Source organism: Oncorhynchus clarkii, chromosome 12, assembly GCF_045791955.1.
Source record: "Oncorhynchus clarkii lewisi isolate Uvic-CL-2024 chromosome 12, UVic_Ocla_1.0, whole genome shotgun sequence".
NCBI lineage: Eukaryota > Metazoa > Chordata > Actinopteri > Salmoniformes > Salmonidae > Oncorhynchus > Oncorhynchus clarkii.
This window is the reverse complement of record NC_092158.1, coordinates 95,415,683-95,437,402: the sequence shown is the minus strand read 5'-3', so window position 1 is coordinate 95,437,402 and position 21,720 is coordinate 95,415,683. Positions and strand designations below refer to the sequence as shown.

The window sequence follows — 21,720 nt, the reverse complement described above, 5'->3', positions numbered from 1 at the left end:
CGGAGGATGTGTTGGTACCATTCTTTATTCATGGCTGTGTTCGTAGGCAAAATTGTGAGTGAGCCCACTTCCTTGGCTGAGAAGCAACCCCACCCATTACTGTTGGCATGACACAGGACTGATTGTAGCTCTCACCTTGTCTTCTCCAGGCAAGCTTTTTTCCGGATGCTCCAAACAATCGGAAAGGGAATTCATTAGAGAAAATGACTTTACCCCAGTCCTCAGCAGTCCAATCCCTGTAACTTTTGCAGAATATCAGTCTGTCCTTGATGTTTTTCCTGGAGAGAAGTGGCTTCTTTGCTGCCCTTCTTGACACCATGCCATCCTCCAAGAGTCTTCGCCTCACTGTGCGTGCAGATGCACTCACACCTGCCTGCTGCCATTCCTGAGCAGGCTCTGTTCTGGTGGTGCCCCGATCCCGCAGCTGAATCATCTTTAGGAGACGGTCCTGGCGCTTGCTGGACTTTCTTGGGCACCCTGAAACCTTCTCCACAACAATTGAACCGCTCTCCTTGAAGTTCTTGATGATCCGATAAATGGTTGATTTAGGTGCAATCTTACTGGCAGCAATATCCTTGCCTGTGAAGCTCTTTTTGTGCAAAGCAATGATGACGGCACGCGTTTCCTTGCAGGTAACCATGGATGACAGAGGAAGAACAATGATTCCGAGCACCACCATTCTTTTAAAGCTTCCAGTCTGTTATTCGAACTCAATCGGCATGACATAGTGATCTCCAGCCTTGTCCTCGTCAACACGTACACCTGTGTTAACGAGAGAATCAGTGACATGATGTTTGCTGGTCCTTTTGTGGCAGGGCTGAAATGCAGTGGAAATGTTTTTGGGGGATTCAATTCATTTGCATGGCAAATAGGGACTTTGCAATTAATTGCAATTCATCTGATCAGTCTTCATAACATTCTGGAGTCTATGCAAATTGCCACCATACAAACTGAGGCAGCAGACTTTGTGAAAAATAATATTTGTGTCTTTCTCAAAACTTTTGTCCACAACTGTAGAGACCAGCAGTAGAGAGATAACCTACCTGTGCAGTTGACCTTAGAGACCAGCAGTAGAGAGATAACCTAGCTGTGCAGTTGACCTTAGAGACCAGCAGTTGAGAGTTAACCTAGCTGTGCAGTTGACCTTAGAGACCAGCAGTAGAGAGTTAACCTAGCTGTGCAGTTGACCTTAGAGACCAGCAGTAGAGAGTTAACCTAGCTGTGCAGGTGACCTGAGAGACCAGCAGTAGAGAGATAACCTAGCTGTCCAGTTGACCTTAGAGACCAGTAGTAGAGAGATAACCTACCTGTGCGGTTGACCTTAGAGACCAGTAGTAGTGAGTTTAAGACCTCATCTTCGTCCTGTTCGTCTAGAACCTTACATTGGCGCAGGTAGGGAGTCAGTTTACCAGGCGAGATGTAGCGACTTAAGATGTAGCGGTTACTCTCCACTGACTCCCACAGAGACTCCGTGTCCTCACCTCCATTCTCCATCTCTACACACACATACAGTGAAAGATGTTTACTATACCCATCTCTACACACAGTGAAATATGTTTACTATACCCATCTCTACACACACACATACAGTGAAAGATGTTTACTATACCCATCTCTACACACACACACACAGTGACAGATGTTTACTATACCCATCTCTACACACAGTGAAAGATGTAGGTTTACTATACCCATCTCTACACACACACAGTGAAAGATGTAGGTTTACTATACCCATCTCTACACACACACAGTGAAAGATGTAGGTTTACTATACCCATCTCTACACACACACAGTGAAAAATGTAGGTTTACTATATCCATCTCTACACACACACACACACAGTGAAAGATGTAGGTTTACTATACCCACCTCTACACACACCGTGAAAGATGTAGGTTTACTATACCCATCTCTACACACACACAGTGAAAGATGTAGGTTTACTATACCCATCTCTACACACACACAGTGGAAGATGTAGGTTTACTATACCCATCTCTACATACACACAGTGAAAGATGTAGGTTTACTATATCCATCTCTACACACACACACACACAGTGAAAGATGTAGGTTTACTATACCCATCTCTACACACACACAGTGAAAAATGTAGGTTTACTATATCCATCTCTACACACACAGTGAAAGATGTAGGTTTACTATACCCATCTCTACACACACACAGTGAAAGATGTAGGTTTACTATACCCATCTCGACACACACACACACACACACACACACACACACACACACACACACACACACACACACACACACACACACACACACACACAGTGAAAGATGTAGGTTTACTATATCCATCTCTACACACACACAGTGAATGATGTTTACTATATCCATCTCTCTCTATATATAGAGCTTTGTAAAAGTATTCACAACCCTTGGTGTTTTTTCTATTTAGTTGCATTACAACCTGACCTCTAACCGTAACCCTAACCCTTACAACCTGACCTCTAACCCTAACCCGAACCCTTACAACCTGACCTCTAACCCTAACCCTAACCCTTACAACCTGACCTCTAACCCTAACCCTTATAACCTGACCTCTAACCCTAACCCTTACAACCTGACCCCTAACCCTAACCCTAACCCTTACAACCTGACCTCTAACCCTAACCCTAACCCTAACCCTTACAGCCTGACCTCTAACCCTGACATTTAAGTTGATTTTTATTAGGATTTCATGTACCGGACATACACAAAATAGTCCAAATTGGTGATGTGAAATTAAAAAAATAACTTGTTTAAAAAAATTCACAAAAAGAAAAAACTGAAAAGTGGTGTGTGCATATGTATTCACCCCCTTTGCTATGAAGCCCCTACATAAGATATGTATTCACCCCCTTTGCTATGAATCCTCTAAATAAGATATGTATTCACCCCCTTTGCTATGAATCCTCTAAATAAGATCTGGTGCAACCAATTACCGTCAGAAGTCACATAATTAGTTAAATAAAGTCCACCTGTGTGCCGTCAGTCGAAGTGTCACATGATCTGTTAGTATATATAAACACCTGTTCTGAAAGGTCCCAGTGTCTGCAACATCACTAAGCAAGGGGCACCATGAAGACCAAGGAGCTCTCCAAACAGGTCAGGTACAAAGTTGTGGAGAAGTACAGATCAGGGTTGGGTTATAAAAAAATATCAGAAACTTTGAACATTACACGAAGCACCATTAAATCCATTATTAAAAAATGGAAAGAACATGGCACCACCACAAACCTGAGGGCCAACCACCAAAACTCACGGACCAGGCAAAGAGGGCATTAATCAGAGAGCCACCAAAGAGACCAAAGATAATCCTGAAGGAGCTGCAAAACTCCACAGCGGAGATTGGAGTATCAATCCATAGTACCACTTTAAGCCGTACACTCCACAGAGCTGGGCTTCACAGAAGAGTGTCCAGAAAAAATAAGCAAACATGTTTGGTGTTCGCCAAAAGGCATGTGGGAGACTTCCCAAACATATGGAAGAAGGTACTTTGGTCAGATGAGAATAAAAGCTAATTTTTTGGCCATCAAGGAAAATGCTATGTCTGGCGCAAACACAATACTTCTCATCACCCCCAAGACACCATCCCCACAGTGAAGCATGGTGGTGGCAGCATCACGCTGTGGGGATGTTTTTCATCGGCAGAGAATGGGAAAATGGTCAGAATTGGTCAGTCGTCCGGAGAGTTGAGACTGGGATGGAGGTTCACTTTCCAGCAGGACAATGACCCTAAGCATACTGCTAAAGCAACACTCGAGTGGTTTAAGGGGAAATATTTAAATGTCTTGGAATGGCCTAGTCACAGCCCAGACCTCAATCCAATTGAGGATCTGTGGTATGACTTAAAGATTGCTGTACACCAGCAGAACCCATCCAACTTGAAGGAGCTGGATGGGTTCTTGAAGGAGCTTATTTCTTGTTTGTTTCACAATAAAACATATTTTCCCTCTTCATAGTGGCATGTTGTGTAAATCAAATGATACAAACCCCCCACAAATACATTTTAATTCCAGGTTGGAAGGCATATAAGGTATAAGGGCTTTATCTGCATGGGAAACATAGGTTTACATTGCCAAAGCAAGTGAAATAGATATTAAACAAAAGTGAAATATACAATAAATAATAAACAACAACACAAAAGTTCCAAAAGAATAAAGACATTTCAAATGTCATATTATGTACAAATGGTTAAAGTACACAAGGGAAAATAAATAAGCATACATATGGGTTGTATATCTTCTTAATATTGGGTCAGTCACAGTGCTCAGGTATTCTGCCACTGTGTCCTCTCTGTTTAGGGTCAGTCACAGTGCTCAGGTATTCTGCCACTGTGTCCTCTCTGTTTAGGGTCAGTCACAGTGCTCAGGTATTCTGCCACTGTGTCCTCTCTGTTTAGGGTCAGTCACAGTGCTCAGGTATTCTGCCACTGTGTCCTCTCTGTTTAGGGTCAGTCACAGTGCTCAGGTATTCTGCCACTGTGTCCTCTCTGTTTAGGGTCAGTCACAGTGCTCAGGTATTCTGCCACTGTGTACTCTCTGTTTAGGGTCAGTCACAGTGCTCAGGTATTCTGCCACTGTGTCCTCTCTGTTTAGGGTCAGTCACAGTGCTCAGGTATTCTGCCACTGTGTCCTCTCTGTTTAGGGTCAGTCACAGTGCTCAGGTATTCTGCCACTGTGTCCTCTCTGTTTAGGGTCAGTCACAGTGCTCAGGTATTCTGCCACTGTGTCCTCTCTGTTTAGGGTCAGTCACAGTGCTCAGGTATTCTGCCACTGTGTCCTCTCTGTTTAGGGTCAGTCACAGTGCTCAGGTATTCTGCCACTGTGTCCTCTCTGTTTAGGGTCAGTCACAGTGCTCAGGTATTCTGCCACTGTGTACTCTCTGTGTAGGGCCAAATAGCATTCCAGTTTGCTCTGTTTTTTGGTCATTTCTTTCCAGTGTGTCAAGTAATTATCTTTTTGTTTTCTCATGATTTGGTTGGGTCTAATTGTGTTGCTGTCCTGGGGCTCTGTGGGGTATGTTTGTGTTTGTGAACAGAGCCCTAGGACCAGCTTGCATAGGGGAATCTCCTCTAGCTTTATCTCTCTGTAGGTGATGGCTTTGTTATGGAAGTTTTGGGAATCGCTTCCTTTTAGGTGGTTGTAGAATTGAACGGCTCTTTTATGGATTTTGATAATTAGCAGGTATCGGCCTAATTCTGCTCTGCATTATTTGGTGTTCTATGTTGTACACAGAGGATGTTTTTGCAGAATTCTGCATGCAGAGACTCATTTTAGTGTTTGTCCCATTTTGTGAAGTCTTGGTTGGTGAGCGGACCCCTCTCTCTCTCTCTCTCTCTCTCTCTCTCTCTCTCTCATCTCTCTCTCTCTCTCTCTCTCTCTCTCTCTCTCTCTCTCTCATCTCTCCCTCCCTCCCGCTGTCTGTCTCTCTTCCTCATGTCTCTCTCTCTCTCTCTCTCTCATCTCTCCCTCCCTCCCGCTGTCTGTCTCTCTTCCTCATGTCTCTCCCTCTGTCTGTCTCTCTTCCTCGTGTCTCTCCCTCTGTCTGTCTCTCTTCCTCATGTCTCTCCCTCTGTCTGTCTCTCTTCCTCATGTCTCTCCCTCTGTCTGTCTCTCTTCCTCATGTCTCTCCCTCTGTCTGTCTCTCTTCCTCATCTTTCCCTCTGTCTGTCTCTCTTCCTCATGTCTCTCCCTCTCTGTCTCTCTTCCTCATCTTTCCCTCTGTCTGTCTCTCTTCCTCATGTCTCACCCACTGTCTGTCTCTCTTCCTCATGTTTCGCCCTCTGTTTGTCTCTCTTCCTCATCTCTCCTTCTGTTTCTGTCTGTCTGTCTGTCCCCCTCTCTCTCTCTCTCTCTCTCTCTCTCTCTCTCTCTCTCTCTACCTCTACATATTTCTCTCTCTCTACCTCTATATATTTCTCTCCCTCTCTACCTCTACATATTTCTCTCACACTCTCTACCTCTACATATTTCTCTCTCTCCCTCTCTCTTTCTCTACCTCTACATATTTATCTACCTCTCTCTACCTCTACATATTTCTCTCTCTCTACCTCTACATATTTCTCTCCCTCTCGCTCTCGCTCTCTCTCTCTCTCTACCTCTACATATTTCTCTCTCGCTCTCTCTCTACCTCTACATATTTATCTCCCTCTCTCTCTCTCTCTACCTCTACATATTTCTCTCTCTCTCTCTGTACCTCTACATATTTCACTGGTTGCCCTTTTCTCGTGGCAACAGGTCACACATATTGCTGCTGTGATGGCACACTGTGGAATTTCACCCAGTAGATATGGGAGTTTATCAATATTGGATTTGTTTTCGAATTCTTTGTGGATCTTTGTAATCTGAGGGAAATATGTATATCTAATATGGTCATACATTGGGCAGGAGGTTAGGAAGTGCAGCTCAGTTTCCACCTCATTTTGTGGGCAGTGAGTGTAACGGATGTGAAACGGCTAGCTTAGTTAGAGGTGTGCGCTAAATAGCGTTTCAATTGGTGACGTCACTTGCTCTGAGACCTTGAAGTAGTAGTTCCCCTTGCCCTGCAAGGACCGCGGCTTTTGTGGAGCGATGGGTAACGATGTTTCGAGGGTGACTGTTGTTGATGTGTGCAGAGGGTCCCTGGTTCGCGCCCGGGTATGGGCGAGGGGACAGTCTAAAGTTATACTGTTACATGAGCACATAGCCTGTCTTCTCTTGAGAGCCATGTCTGCCTACGGCAGCCTTTCTCAATAGCAAGGCTATGCTCACTGAGTCTGTACATAGTCAAAGCTTTCCTTAATTTTGGGTCAGTCACAGTGGTCAGGTATTCTGCCGCTGTGTACTCTCTGTGTAGGGCCAAATAGCATTCTAGTTTGCTCTGTTTTTTTGTTCATTCTTTCCAATGTGTCAAGTAATTATCTTTTTGTCTTTTCATGATTTGGTTGGGTCGAATTGTGCTGCTGTCCTGGGGCTCTGTAGGGTGTGTTTGTGTTTGTGAACAGAGCCCCAGGACCAGCTTGCTTAGGGGACTCTTCTCCAGGTTCATCTCTCTGTAGGTGATGGCTTTGTTATGGAAGGTTTGGGAATCGCTTCCTTTTAGGTGGTTATAGAATTTAACGGCTCTTTACTGGATTTTGATAATTAGTGGGTATCGGCCTAATTCTGCTCTGCATGCATTATTTGGTGTTCTACGTTGTACACGGAGGATATTTTTGCAGAATTCTGTGTGCAGAGTCTCAATTTGGTGTTTGTCCCATTTTGTGAAGTCTTGGTTGGTGAGTGGACCCCAGACCTCGCAACCATAAAGGGCAATGGGCTCTATGAATGATTCAAGTATTTTTAGCCAGATCCTAATTGGTATGTTGAAATTTATGTTCCTTTTGATGGCATAGAATGCCCTTCTTGCCTTGTCTCTCAGATTGTTCACAGCTTTGTGGAAGTTACCTGTGGCGCTGATGTTTAGGCCAAGGTATGTATAGTTTTTTTGTGTGCTCTAGGGCAACAATGTCTAGATGGAATTTGTGGTCCTGGTGACTGGACCTTTTTTGGAACACCATTATTTTGGTCTTACTGAGATTTACTGTCAGGGCCCAGGTCTGACAGAATCTGTGCATAAGATCTAGGTGCTGCTGTAGGCCCTCCTTGGTTGGTGACAGAAGCACCAGATCATCAGCAAACAGCAGACATTTGACTTCGGATTCTAGTAAGGTAAGGCCGGGTGCTGTCTCTCTCTCTCTCTCTCTCTCTCTCTCGCTCTCTCTCTCTCTCTCTCTCTCTCTACCTCTACATATTTCTCTCTCTCTCCCCCCCCCTCTCTCTCTCTCTCTACATATTCCTCTACCTTTCTCTATCTCTACATATTTCTCTACCTCTCTCTACCTCTACATATTTCTCTCTCTCTACCTCTACATATTTTCTCTCTCTCTCTCTCTCTCTCTCTCTCTCTCTCTCTCTCTCTACCTCTACATATTTATCTATCTCTACCTCTACAAATTTCTCTCTCTCTCCCTGTACCTCTACATATTTCTCTCTCTCTCTATCCCTCTCTCTCTCTCTCTCTCTCTCTCTACATATTCCTCTACCTTTCTCTATCTCTACATATTTCTCTACCTCTCTCTACCTCTACATATTTCTCTCTCTCTACCTCTACATATTTCTCTCCCTCTCTCTCTCTCTCTCTCTCTCTCTCTCTCTCTCTCTCTCTACCTCTACATATTTATCTATCTCTACCTCTACAAATTTCTCTCTCTCTCCCTGTACCTCTACATATTTCTCTCTCTCTCTATCCCTCTCTCTCTCTCTCTCTCTCTCTCTACCTCTACATATTTCTCTCTCTCTCTCCTCTCTCGCTCTCTCTCTCTACCTCTACATATCTCTCTCTCTCTCTCTCTCTCTCTCTCTCTCTACCTCTAGATATTTCTCTCTCTCTCTACCTCTCTCTCTACCTCTACATATTTCTCTCTCTCTCTCTACCTCTACATATTCTCTCTCTACCTCTACATATTTCTCTCTCTCTCTCTCTCTCTCTCTCTCTCTCTCTCTCTCTCTCTCTCTCTCTCTCTCTCTCTCTCTCTACCTCTACATATTTCTCTCTCTCTCTTTCTCTCTCTCTCTACCTCTCTCTCTCTCTCTCTACCTCTCTCTATCTCTCTCTACCTCTCTCTCTCTACCTCTCTCTCTCTACCTCTACATATTTCTCTCTCTCTCTACCTCTCTCTCTATACTGTGTCTGGTTGGCCCTGCTTAGTGGCTCTATAACCCTGCTTTGTGTCTTCAGCCAGGCAAATCAGCCCTATCTAACACACACACACCAGATAACAGCTCTATGCAAATGTATGTATGCGTGTGTCAGGAAGGAAAGGAGACGGAAAGAACAGTTGTTTCTGCACACACACACACACACAGACTGAGGAGGAGATTTAAACTACGAACTGTTACCTACCACACACACACACACACACACACACACACACACACACACACACACACACACACACACACACACACACACACACACACACACACACACACACACACACACACACACACACACACACACACACACACACACACACACACACACGGTTACCCACAGACGTTTCCTCTTCTCTTAATTTGTAGTGTGTGACTCAGAAAGTCACTTCCCACTTCCTCCTTCTACTGCAGATGTCAAGACTCAGTTCAATGTAAAGGGCTTTATTGGCCGAGGAAACATATGTTAACAAGCAAGTGAAATAAACAATAAAAAATGTACAGACTATATATCATGTCTAAATATACAGTGTTGTAATGATGTACAAATAGTTAAAGTACTAAAGGGAAAATAAATCAACGTAAATATGGGTTGTATTTACAATGGTGTTTGTTCTTCACTGGTTGCCCTTTTCTTGTGGCAACAGGTCACACATATTGCTGCTGTGATGGCACACAGTGGTATTTCACCCAGTAGATATGGGAGTTTATCAAAATTGGATTTGTTTTCTAATTTCTAATTTGTGGGTCTGTTTAATCTGAGGGAAATACGTGTCTCTAATATGGCCATATATTTGGCAGGAGGTTAGTTAATGCAGCTGTTTCTATCTCCTTTTGTGGGCAGTGTGGACATAGCCTGTCTTCTCTTGAGTCCCAGGTCTGCCTTCGGCGGCCTTTCTCAATAGCAAGGCTCTCTCTCTCTCCCTCCTTAATTTTGGGTCAGGTATTCTGCCACAGTGGGAAGGTATTTGGCAGCCTTTTTCAATTGCAAGGCTCTCTCTCCCTCTCCTTAACTTCTTGATCCTACTTGAGACGCAGACGTCTCAAGTAGGCACCTGGAAATGCAAATGCGCTACGCTAAATGCTAAATGTACTCGTTAAAACTCAAACGTTCATTAAAATACACATGCAGGGTATTGAATTAAAGCTACACTCGTTGTGAATCTAGCCAACAAGACAGATTTTTAAAATGCTTTTCGGCGAAAGCATGAGAAGCTATTATCTGATAGCATGCAACACCCCAAAATGCCTGAAGGCGACGTAAACAAAATAATTAGCGTAGCCGGCGCTACACAAAAACGCAGAAATAAAATATAAAACATTCATTACCTTTGATGATATTCTTTGTTGGCACTCCTATATGTCCCATAAACATCACAAATTAGTCTTTTTCACGATTAAATCCGTCCATGAATGCCCAAAATATCCATTTGTATAGCCTGTCTGCTTCAGGAAAAAAGCTCTCTTCCAACACGCAACGTCATGTTTAAAAATTATATAAGTTGCCTATATTCTTTGACAAAACACTTCAACCTACTTTTGTAACCCAACTTTAGGTATTTGTAAACGTTAATAAGCGATCAAATTGATCACTGGGTGATCTGTATTCAATAGCAGCTACTCAAGAAAACAATGTCAATTTTTCAATCTTCCAAAATCGATTGTTGTAGGCTGGATGGAATGACGGATCTATTGGTAATGTCTCAAAGGATTTTTGTCAATGAAAATTAAGTTTTTGGCGACATCATGTAGGAATTGCATCCGTCTTCATATTAAATTTGGTTTCCTTTAAACAATACATGAAAGGGGCGCATGGATACTTTTTTCAGCTTTCAGTGACCAGTTTTTCTTGCGCTTTTCGATGAAACACACGCTCTGTTATAGTCACAGCCGTGATTTAACCAGTTTTAGAAACTTCAGAGTGTTTTCTATCCACACATACTAATCATATGCATATACTATATTCCTGGCATGAGTAGCAGGATGCTGAAATGTTGCGCGATTTTTAACAGAATGTTCGAAAAAGGAGGGGGTAGGATGAAGAGGTTTTAATGTTGTATTTTTGCCACTGTGAACTCTCTATTTAGGGCCAAATAGCATTTAAGTTTTTTGGTCAATTCTTTCCAATGTGTTTTCTCATGATTTGGTTGGGTCTAATTGTGATGCTATTGCTGTCCTGGGGCTCTGTGGGGTCTGTTTGTGTTTGTGAACAGAGCCCCAGGACCAGCTTGCTTAGGGGACTCTTCTCCAGGTTCATCTCTCTGTAGGTGATGGCTTTGTTATGTAAGGTTTTGGAATCGCTTCCTTTTAGGTGGTTGTAGAATTGAACGTCTCTTTTCTGGATTTTGATCATTAGCGGGTATCAGCCTAATTCTGCTCTGCGTGCCTTGTTTGGTGTTTTACGTTGCACACTGAGGATATTTTGGTGTCAATTTGGTGTTGGTGCCATTTTGTGAATTCTTAGTTGGTGAGCTGACCCCAGACCTCAAAACCATAAAGGACAATGGATTCTATAATTGATTCAACTATTTTTAGCCAGATCCAAATTGGGATGTCGAATTTTATGTTCCTTTTGATGGCGTAGAAGGCCCTTCTTGCCTTGTCTCTCAGATCGATCACAGCTTTGTGGAAGTTACCTGTGGCACTGATGTTTAGGCCGAGGTTCATGCAGTTTGTTTTTAGAGCAACGGTGTCTAGATGGAATTTGTATTTGTGGTCCTGGACCTTTGTTGGAACACCATTATTATTATTTTACAGTCAGGGCCCAGCTCTGACAGAATCTGTGCAGAAGATCTAGTCAACAAAGCATGAAAAGCCTTTGCCTTTGTTTTTGTTTGTTTGTCAATTAGGGTGTGCAGGGTGAATGCGTGGTCTGTCGTGCGGTAAATTGGTAAAAAGCAAATTTGACATTTGCTTAGTACATTGTTTTCACTGAGGAAATGTACGACTCTGCTGTTAATGAGATTGCAGTTTACGCGTATCCATGTAGTTATTGGGGTCACATTTGGGGTGATCAGTCCTTGGTTCCAAAAATTGAGGAAGATGTTAAAGCGTTTAAGTCTCCCTCTCTCACCCTCGTGTTATCTCTCTCTCTCTCTCTCTCTCACCATTGTGTTATCTCTCTCTCTCTCACCCTCGTGTTATCTCTCTCTCTCTCACCCTCGTGTTATCTCTCTCCCTTTCTCACCCTCTTGTTATCTCTCTCTCTCTCTCTCCCTTTCCCACCCTCTTGTTATCTCTCTCTCTTTCCCTTTCTCACCCTCTTGTTATCTCTCTCTCCCTTTCTCGCCCTCGTGTTATCTCTCTCTCTCTCTTTCCCTTTCTCGCCCTCTTGTTATCTCTCTCTTTCCCTGTATCTTTCCATCTCTCTCTCTCTCTCTCTCTCTTTCTCACCCTCTTGTTATCTCTCTCTCTTCCCCTGTATCTTTCCATGTCTCTCTCTCTCTCTCTCTCCCTTTCTCACCCTCTTGTTATCTCTCTCTCTTTCCCTGTATCTTTCCATCTCTCTCTCTTGTTATCTCTCTCTCTTTCCCACCCTCTTGTTATCTCTCTCTCTTCCCCTGTATCTTTCCATGTCTCTCTCTCTCTCACCCTCTTGTTATCTCTCTCTCTTTCTCACCCTCTTGTTATCTCTCTCTCTTTCCCTGTATCTTTCCATCTCTCTCTCTCTCTCTTCTCTCTCTCTCTCTCTCCCTTTCTCACCCTCTTGTTATCTCTCTCTCTCTCTCTCTCCCTTTCTCACCCTCTTGTTATCTCTCTCTCTCTCCCTCTCTCTCCCTCTTGTTATCTCTCTCTCTCTCACCCTCGTGTTATCTCTCTCTCTTTCCCTTTCTCGCCCTCTTATTATCTCTCTCTCTTTCCCTGTATCTTTCCATCTCTCTCTCTCTCTCTCTCTCTCTCTCCCTTTCTCACCCTCTTGTTATCTCTCTCTCTCCCTTTCTCACCCTCTTGTTATCTCTCTCTCTCTCCCTTTCTCACCCTCTTGTTATCTCTCTCTCTCTCACCCTCGTGTTATCTCTCTCTCTTTCCCTGTATCTTTCCATCTCTCTCTCTCTCTTTCCCTGTATCTTTCCATCTCTCTCTCTCTCTCTCCCTTTCTCACCCTCGTTTTATCTCTCTCTCTTTCCCTGTATCTTTCCATCTCTCTCTCTCTCTCTCTCTCTCTCTCTCTCTCCCTTTCTCACCCTCATGTTATCTCTCTCTCTTTCCCTGTATCTTTCCATCTCTCTCTCTCTCTCTCTCCCTTTCTCGCCCTCTTGTTATCTCTCTCCCTTTCCCTGTATCTTTCCATCTCTCTCTCTCTCTCTCTCTCTCTCTCTCTCTCTCTCTCTCTCTCTCTCGCCCTCGTGTTATCTCTCTCTCTCTTTCCCTGTATCTTTCCATCTCTCTCTCTCTCTCTCTCTCTCCCTTTCTCGCCCTCTTGTTATCTCTCTCCCTTTCCCTGTATCTTTCCATCTCTCTCTCTCTCTCTCCCTTTCTCACCCTCGTGTTATCTCTATCTCTTTCCCTGTATCTTTCCATCTCTCTCTCTCCCTTTCTTGCCCTCTTGTTATCTCTCACCCTTTCCCTGTATCTTTCCATCTCTCTCTCTATCTTTCCCTGTATCTTTCCATCTCTCTCTCTCCCTTTCCCTGTATCTTTCCATCTCTCTCTCTCCCTTTCTTGCCCTCGTGTTATCTCTCTCCCTTCCCCTGTATCTTTCCATCTCTCTCTCTCTCTCTCTCTTTCTCGCCCTCTTGTTATCTCTCTCCCTTTCCCTGTATCTTTCCATCTCTCTCTCTCTCTTTCCCTCTCTCTCTCCATCTCTCTCCCCTGACCCTGTCCACCCCCTCTCTTTCTTTCTATCTCTGATTGCAGAGAAGGTGGAAGCTCCCTTGTCTAATCTGATTTCTAACCCTGCACTAGTCCTGGAGAGTTACAGGCTTTAGTTCTAACCCTGCACTAGTCCTGGAGAGTTACAGGCTTTAGTTCTAACCCTGCACTAGTCCTGGAGAGTTACAGCCTTTAGTTTTAGTATTCCATTAGGGTTAGGGTTAGGGATAGGGGTTAAGATTGGGGGTTAGGGTTAGGGGTTAGGGTTAGAGTTAGGGTTAGGGGTTAAGGGTTGGGGGTTAGGGGGTTAGGGTTAGAGTTGGGTTTAGGGTTAGGGTTGGGTTTAGGGTTAGAGTTGGGTTTAGGGTTAGAGTTGGGTTTAGGGTTAGGGTTAGGGTTGGGTTTAGGGTTAGAGTTGGGTTTAGGGTTAGGGTTAGGGTTAGGGTTAGGGTTGGGTTTAGGGTTAGGGTTAGGGTTAGGGTTGGTTGTAGGGTTAGGGTTAGGGTTTAGGGGTTAGGGTTGGGGTTGGAGTTCAGTTTAAGAGGGTTTCTGTTTATGGGTTAGGGTTAGGGTTAGGTTTAGGGTTGGGGTTAGGGTTGGGGTTGGAGTTGAGTTAGGGTTAGGGTTAGGGGTTAGGGGTTAGGGTTAGGGGTTAGGGTTGGGGTTGGAGTTCAGTTAGGGTTAGGGGTTAGGGGTTAGGGTTAAGGGTTAGGGTTAGGGTTGGAGTTCAGTTTAAGAGGGTTTCTGTTTATGGGTTGGGTTTTTATTTTTTATTTTTTTATTTTACCTTTATTTAACCAGGTAGGCAAGTTGAGAACAAGTTCTCATTTACAATTGCGACCTGGCCAAGATAAAGCAAAGCAGTTCGACAGATACAACAACACAGAGTTACACATGGAGTAAAACAAACATACAGTCAATAATACAGTATAAACAAGTCTATATACAATGTGAGCAAATGAGGTGAGAAGGGAGGTAAAGGCAAAAAAGGCCATGGTGGCAAGGTAAATACAATATAGCAAGTAAAACACTGGAATGGTAGTTTTGCAATGGAAGAATGTGCAAAGTAGAAATAAAAATAATGGGGTGCAAAGGAGCAAAATAAATAAATTAATTAAATACAGTTGGGAAAGAGGTAGTTGTTTGGGCTAAATTATAGGTGGGCTATGTACAGGTGCAGTAATCTGTGAGCTGCTCTGACAGTTGGTGCTTAAAGCTAGTGAGGGAGATAAGTGTTTCCAGTTTCAGAGATTTTTGTAGTTCGTTCCAGTCATTGGCAGCAGATAACTGGAAAGAGAGGCGGCCAAAGAAAGAATTGGTTTTGGGGGTGACTAGAGAGATATACCTGCTGGAGCGTGTGCTACAGGTGGGAGATGCTATGGTGACCAGCGAGCTGAGATAAGGGGGGACTTTACCTAGCAGGGTCTTGTAGATGACATGGAGCCAGTGGGTTTGGCGACGAGTATGAAGCGAGGGCCAGCCAACGAGAGCGTACAGGTCGCAATGGTGGGTAGTATATGGGGCTTTGGTGACAAAACGGATTGCACTGTGATAGACTGCATCCAATTTGTTGAGTAGGGTATTGGAGGCTATTTTGTAAATGACATCGCCAAAGTCGAGGATTGGTAGGATGGTCAGTTTTACAAGGGTATGTTTGGCAGCATGAGTGAAGGATGCTTTGTTGCGAAATAGGAAGCCAATTCTAGATTTAACTTTGGATTGGAGATGTTTGATATGGGTCTGGAAGGAGAGTTTACAGTCTAACCAGACACCTAAGTATTTGTAGTTGTCCACGTATTCTAAGTCAGAGCCGTCCAGAGTAGTGATGTTGGACAGGCGGGTAGGTGCAGGTAGCGATCGGTTGAAGAGCATGCATTTAGTTTTACTTGTATTTAAGAGCAATTGGAGGCCACGGAAGGAGAGTTGTATGGCATTGAAGCTTGCCTGGAGGGTTGTTAACACAGTGTCCAAAGAAGGGCCGGAAGTATACAGAATGGTGTCGTCTGCGTAGAGGTGGATCAGAGACTCACCAGCAGCAAGAGCGACCTCATTGATGTATACAGAGAAGAGAGTCGGTCCAAGAATTGAACCCTGTGGCACCCCCATAGAGACTGCCAGAGGTCCGGACAACAGACCCTCCGATTTGACACACTGAACTCTATCAGAGAAGTAGTTGGTGAACCAGGCGAGGCAATCATTTGAGAAACCAAGGCTGTTGAGTCTGCCGATGAGGATGTGGTGATTGACAGAGTCGAAAGCCTTGGCCAGATCAATGAATACGGCTGCACAGTAATGTTTCTTATCGATGGCGGTTAAGATATCGTTTAGGACCTTGAGCGTGGCTGAGGTGCACCCATGACCAGATGAAACCAGATTGCATAGCAGAGAAGGTATGGTGAGATTCGAAATGGTCGGTAATCTGTTTGTTGACTTGGCTTTCGAAGACCTTAGAAAGGCATGGTAGGATAGATATAGGTCTGTAGCAGTTTGGGTCAAGAGTGTCCCCCCCTTTGAAGAGGGGGATGACCGCAGCTGCTTTCCAATCTTTGGGAATCTCAGACGACACGAAAGAGAGGTTGAACAGGCTAGTAATAGGGGTGGCAACAATTTCGGCAGATAATTTTAGAAAGAAAGGGTCCAGATTGTCTAGCCCGGCTGATTTGTAGGGGTCCAGATTTTGCAGCTCTTTCAGAACATCAGCTGAATGGATTTGGGAGAAGGAGAAATGGGGAAGGCTTGGGCGAGTTGCTGTTGGGGGTGCAGTGCTGTTGACAGGGGTAGGAGTAGCCAGGTGGAAAGCATGGCCAGCCGTAGAAAAATGCTTATTGAAATTATGGTGGATTTATCAGTGGTGACAGTGCTTTTTTGAGTTAGTGTTGCAAGAAGCAAATTTCTGCTTGAAAAAGCTAGCCTTGGCTTTTCTAACTGCCTGTGTATAATGGTTTCTAGCTTCCCTGAACAGCTGCATATCACGGGGGCTGTTCGATGCTAATGCAGAACACCATAGGATGTTTTTGTGTTGGTTAAGGGCAGTCAGGTCTGGGGAGAACCAAGGGCTATATCTGTTCCTGGTTCTAAATTTCTTGAATGGGGCATGTTTATTTAAGATGGTTAGGAAGGCATTTAAAAAAAATATCCAGGCATCCTCTACTGACGGGATGAGGTCAATATCCTTCCAGGATACCCCGGCCAGGTCGATTAGAAAGGCCTGCTCGCTGAAGTGTTTCAGGGAGCGTTTTACAGTGATGAGAGGAGGTCGTTTGACCGCTGACCCATTACGGATGCAGGCAATGAGGCAGTGATCGCTGAGATCTTGGTTGAAGACAGCAGAGGTGTATTTAGAGGGGAAGTTGGTTAGGATGATATCTATGAGGGTGCCCGTGTTTAAGGCTTTGGGGAGGTACCTGGTAGGTTCATTGATAATTTGTGTGAGATTGAGGGCATCAAGTTTAGATTGTAGGATGGCTGGGGTGTTAAGCATGTTCCAGTTTAGGTCGCCTAGCAGCACGAGCTCTCAAGATAGATGGGGGGCAATCAGTTCACATATGGTGTCCAGAGCACAGCTGGGGGCAGAGGGTGGTCTATAGCAGGCAGCAACGGTGAGAGACTTGTTTTTAGAGAGGTGGATTTTTAAAAGTAGAAGTTCAAATTGTTTGGGTACAGACCTGGATAGTAGGACAGAACTCTGCAGGCTATCTTTGCAGTAGATTGCAACACCGCCCCCTTTGGCTGTTCTATCTTGTCTGAAAATGTTGTAGTTTGGAATTAAAATGTCTGAATTTTTGGTGGTCTTCCTAAGCCAGGATTAGCATAGGATGGAGGTCTGTTGTTAGCCACCTCTTGCGTTCGGTCAGTAGATTAGTGGGGTTTCGTGTGGTAGAGGGGATTAATCCAAATCACACAACAACAACAAAAATAAGAACAATAGATATAGTTATAGAGGCCCGAGAAGAAAACATAATAATAATAAAAATAAATAAATTGTCCGATTGTCTATTCAGATAGCAGCCGGTAAGACAGCTAACGGTTAGCGGGCCGCAGATGGGCGTTCAGGTAACATCGCGACGGAGGAGCAAGCCGGATCTCCTTCAGGTAGATAACGTCGGCAGTCCAGTTGTGAAGGCCCGGTGGGGCTCCGCGTAGGCAGTAAAACGGGTCCGGATAGGTGACTGCAGCCCAGGAGTGAATGATGGAACTCAGGAGTGATTGACGGAGCTGGCTAGCACCGGAATAATTGATGTTTGCTCCGGATTCGACGAAAGCCGATTGTCACACGGATAGCAGCTAGCTAGCTGTGAGATCCGGGTATGAATGTCCAGAGAGCAGTTGAAATCCAGGGACATGGAGAGAAAAATTGGTCCGGTATGTTCCGTTCCGAGCCGCGCTGCGCCGTACAAAACTGGCGATAGATTTTCGATAGATTTTCGAGCTAAAGGATAGCTGATGACCACAAACCGTGGTTAGCTGAATACTAACGATTTGCCAGTAAAGAAGCTAACTAGCTTCTGATTAGCTTCTGGATTAGCTTCTGGGCTAGCTCCTGGCTAGCTTCTGGCTAGTTTCTGGCTAGCTTCTTGGAGTTTCTGGCTAGCTTCTTGGAGGATTACAGATCTGAGGTAAATAATACTTTTTTATAAATATAAATTGGTGAGGCGGGTTGCAGGAGAGTGTTTAGAAGATTAGTTGATGGAAAATAAAAATAAAATGTATGTGAAAAAAGTTGTAAATATATATATATATACAGGACATGACAAGACGAGGACAAAAGACGTCTGAACTGCTATGCAGTCCAAGATCCAAGATGGCGTAGCAGTAAGTCGTCCTGTCGTGTCGTGTCCCTTGTATATATCGTTTCTTTTTCGTTTTTTTTACATATTTTTCTAAGCATATCTCTTTAAAAACATTTTGCTAAACCTAAGCTTCCAATACTCTCCTGCAACCCGCCTCACCCAATGTAGCTATTTTTCCTAAAGTATTTATATTTACTTCGGAACCGGAACCCCTCAACTGAAGCTAGCCAGCTAACCACCAGCTGTGCTAGCGGTCTTCAGCTAACCGGTCATCAGCTAACCTTTAGCTCGGAAAGCTCTCGCCAGTTCGAACAACGCGACTCTAACCAGAGCATAACGGACCTATTTATTTTTCATCCCCGGATTCATCCCCGGATTCCCACCGCAAACGGAACATTTCTCAGCTGGATCTTCACAACTAGCTATCTAGCTAAACCGCAACCCCGGATGATTACTCCTGGCTAGCGTTTCCACCCACTTAGCTTGAAGCTAGCCCGGCCAGCGCACCTGTGCTACCACCGTAGCATACTCCTGGGCTACAATACCCGGGCCCACGACCGGTCTATCGATGTCACCGCATGAAGAGGAATAAACAGACTCACCCCATCGCGACGTCCCCCAAAGGCTAACTCTCTAGCCCTCGCTATCTCCCTGCTTGCTAATTAGGCCTGCTAACTGCTAGCTTGTCCAGCTCCGGTCCGCTAACTGCTACCTTGTTTAGCCCGGGCCTACAAACTGTTAGCTTGTTAGCACAGGCCTGCTAACCATCTGAATCGCCGCGTCCCAAACACTCACTGGATCCATATTTACTTTCTATCTCTTTTTGATTTTTAACTTGTTTATACCTTCCGGAAACCTGCCTCACCCAATGTGATACGGAATCGCTATTATTTTTAATTTTTAGTACACACTCAAGAACCCCCAGAAGCTAACCAGCTAACTAGCTACAAGCTATTTAGTCATTGTTAGTTTTTTTTTTACCTGGATAACACTCGCCAGTCCAGCTTCCCTGCCCCATCCACCGCTGCCCCCTGGACACTGATCTCTTGGCTACATAGCTGATGCACGCTGGACTGTCCATTAATCACGGTACTCCATTCTGCTTGTTTGTTTTATCTGTTGGCCCCGTTGCCTAGTCAACGCCATTTTACCTGCTGTTGTTGTGCTAGCTGATTAGCTGTTGTCTCACCTACTGTTTTAGCTAGCTTTCCCAACTCAACACCTGTGATTACTGTATGCCTCGCTGTATGTCTCTCTCAAGTGTCAATATGCCTTGTATACTGTTGTTCAGGTTAGTTATCATTGTTTTAGTTCACAATGGAGCCCCTAGTTCCACTCTTCATACCCCTGATAACTCCTTTGTCCCACCTCCCACACATGCGGTGACCTCACCCATTACAACCAGCATGTCCAGAGATACAACCTCTCTCATCATCACCCAGTGCCTGGGCTTACCTCCGCTGTACCCGCACCCCACCATACCCCTGTCTGCGCATTATGCCCTGAATATATTCTACCATGCCCAGAAACCTGCTCCTCTTATTCTCTGTCCCCAACGCTCTAGGCGACCAGTTTTGATAGCCTTTAGCCGCACTCTCATACTACTCCTTCTCTGTTCCGCGGGTGATGTGGAGGTAAACCCAGGCCCTGCATGTCCCCAGGCACCCTCATTTGTTGACTTCTGTGATCGAAAAAGCCTTGGTTTCATGCATGTCAACATCAGAAGCCTCCTCCCTAAGTTTGTTTTACTCACTGCTCTAGCACACTCTGCTAACCCTGATGTCCTTGCTGTGTCTGAATCCTGGCTCAGGAAGGCCACCAAAAATTCAGAGATTTCCATACCCAACTATAACATCTTCCGTCAAGATAGAACTGCCAAAGGGGGAGGAGTTGCAGTCTACTGCAGAGATAGCCTGCAAAGTAATGTCATACTTTCCAGGTCCATACCCAAACAGTTCGAACTACTAATTTTGAAAATTACTCTCTCCAGAAATAAGTCTCTCACTGTTGCCGCCTGCTACCGACCTCCCTCAGCTCCCAGCTGTGCCCTGGACACCATTTGTGAATTGATCGCCCCCCATCTAGCTTCAGAGTTTGTTCTGTTAGGTGACCTAAACTGGGATATGCTTAACACCCCGGCAGTCCTACAATCTAAGCTAGATGCCCTCAATCTCACACAAATCATCAAGGAACCCACCAGGTACAACCCTAACTCTGTAAACAAGGGCACCCTCATAGATGTCATCCTGACCAACTGGCCCTCCAAATACACCTCCGCTGTCTTCAACCAGGATCTCAGCGATCACTGCCTCATTGCCTGTATCCGCTACGGAGCCGCAGTCAAACGACCACCCCTCATCACTGTCAAACGCTCCCTAAAACACTTCTGTGAGCAGGCCTTTCTAATCGACCTGGCCCGGGTATCCTGGAAGGACATTGACCTCATCCCGTCAGTTGAGGATGCCTGGTCATTCTTTAAAAGTAACTTCCTCACCATTTTAGATAAGCATGCTCCGTTCAAAAAATGCAGAACTAAGAACAGATACAGCCCTTGGTTCACCCCAGACCTGACTTCCCTCGACCAGCACAAAAACATCCTGTGGCGGACTGCAATAGCATCGAATAGTCCCCGTGATGTGCAACTGTTCAGGGAAGTCCGGAACCAATACACGCAGTCAGTCAGGAAAGCTAAGGCCAGCTTCTTCAGGCAGAAGTTTGCATCCTGTAGCTCCAACTCCAAAAAGTTCTGGGACACTGTGAAGTCAATGGAGAACAAGAGCACCTCCTCCCAGCTGCCCACTGCACTGAGGCTAGGTAACACGGTCACCACCGATAAATCCATGATTATCGAAAACTTCAATAAGCATTTCTCAACGGCTGGCCATGCCTTCCGCCTGGCTACTTCAACCTCGGCCAACAGCCCCGCCCCCCCCGCTGCTCCTCGCCCAAGCCTCTCCAGGTTCTCCTTTACCCAAATCCAGATAGCAGATGTTCTGAAAGAGCTGCAAAACCTGGACCCGTACAAATCAGCTGGGCTTGACAATCTGGACCCTCTATTTCTGAAACTATCCGCCACCATTGTCGCAACCCCTATTACCAGCCTGTTCAACCTCTCTTTCATATCGTCTGAGATCCCCAAGGATTGGAAAGCTGCCGCAGTCATCCCCCTCTTCAAAGGGGGAGACACCCTGGACCCAAACTGTTACAGACCTATATCCATCCTGCCCTGCCTATCTAAGGTCTTCGAAAGCCAAGTCAACAAACAGGTCACTGACCATCTCGAATCCCACTGTACCTTCTCCGCTGTGCAATCTGGTTTCCGAGCCGGTCACGGGTGCACCTCAGCCACACTCAAGGTACTAAACGATA

General features: G+C 45.0%; 1 protein-coding gene across 4 annotated transcripts in view; it reads right to left on the bottom strand.

The window, feature by feature from the left end:
- LOC139421694 (caspase recruitment domain family, member 11) overlaps positions 1-21,720 on the bottom strand; it is a 142,275-nt gene that overhangs the window by 102,845 nt on the left and 17,710 nt on the right. For all 4 annotated transcript variants that reach the window (XM_071172800.1, XM_071172798.1, XM_071172797.1 and 1 more), the window contains exon 3: positions 1,308-1,496. In XM_071172800.1, coding sequence (XP_071028901.1) covers positions 1,308-1,496 — 189 coding nt within the window. The remainder of the gene's footprint in view (positions 1-1,307; positions 1,497-21,720) is intronic.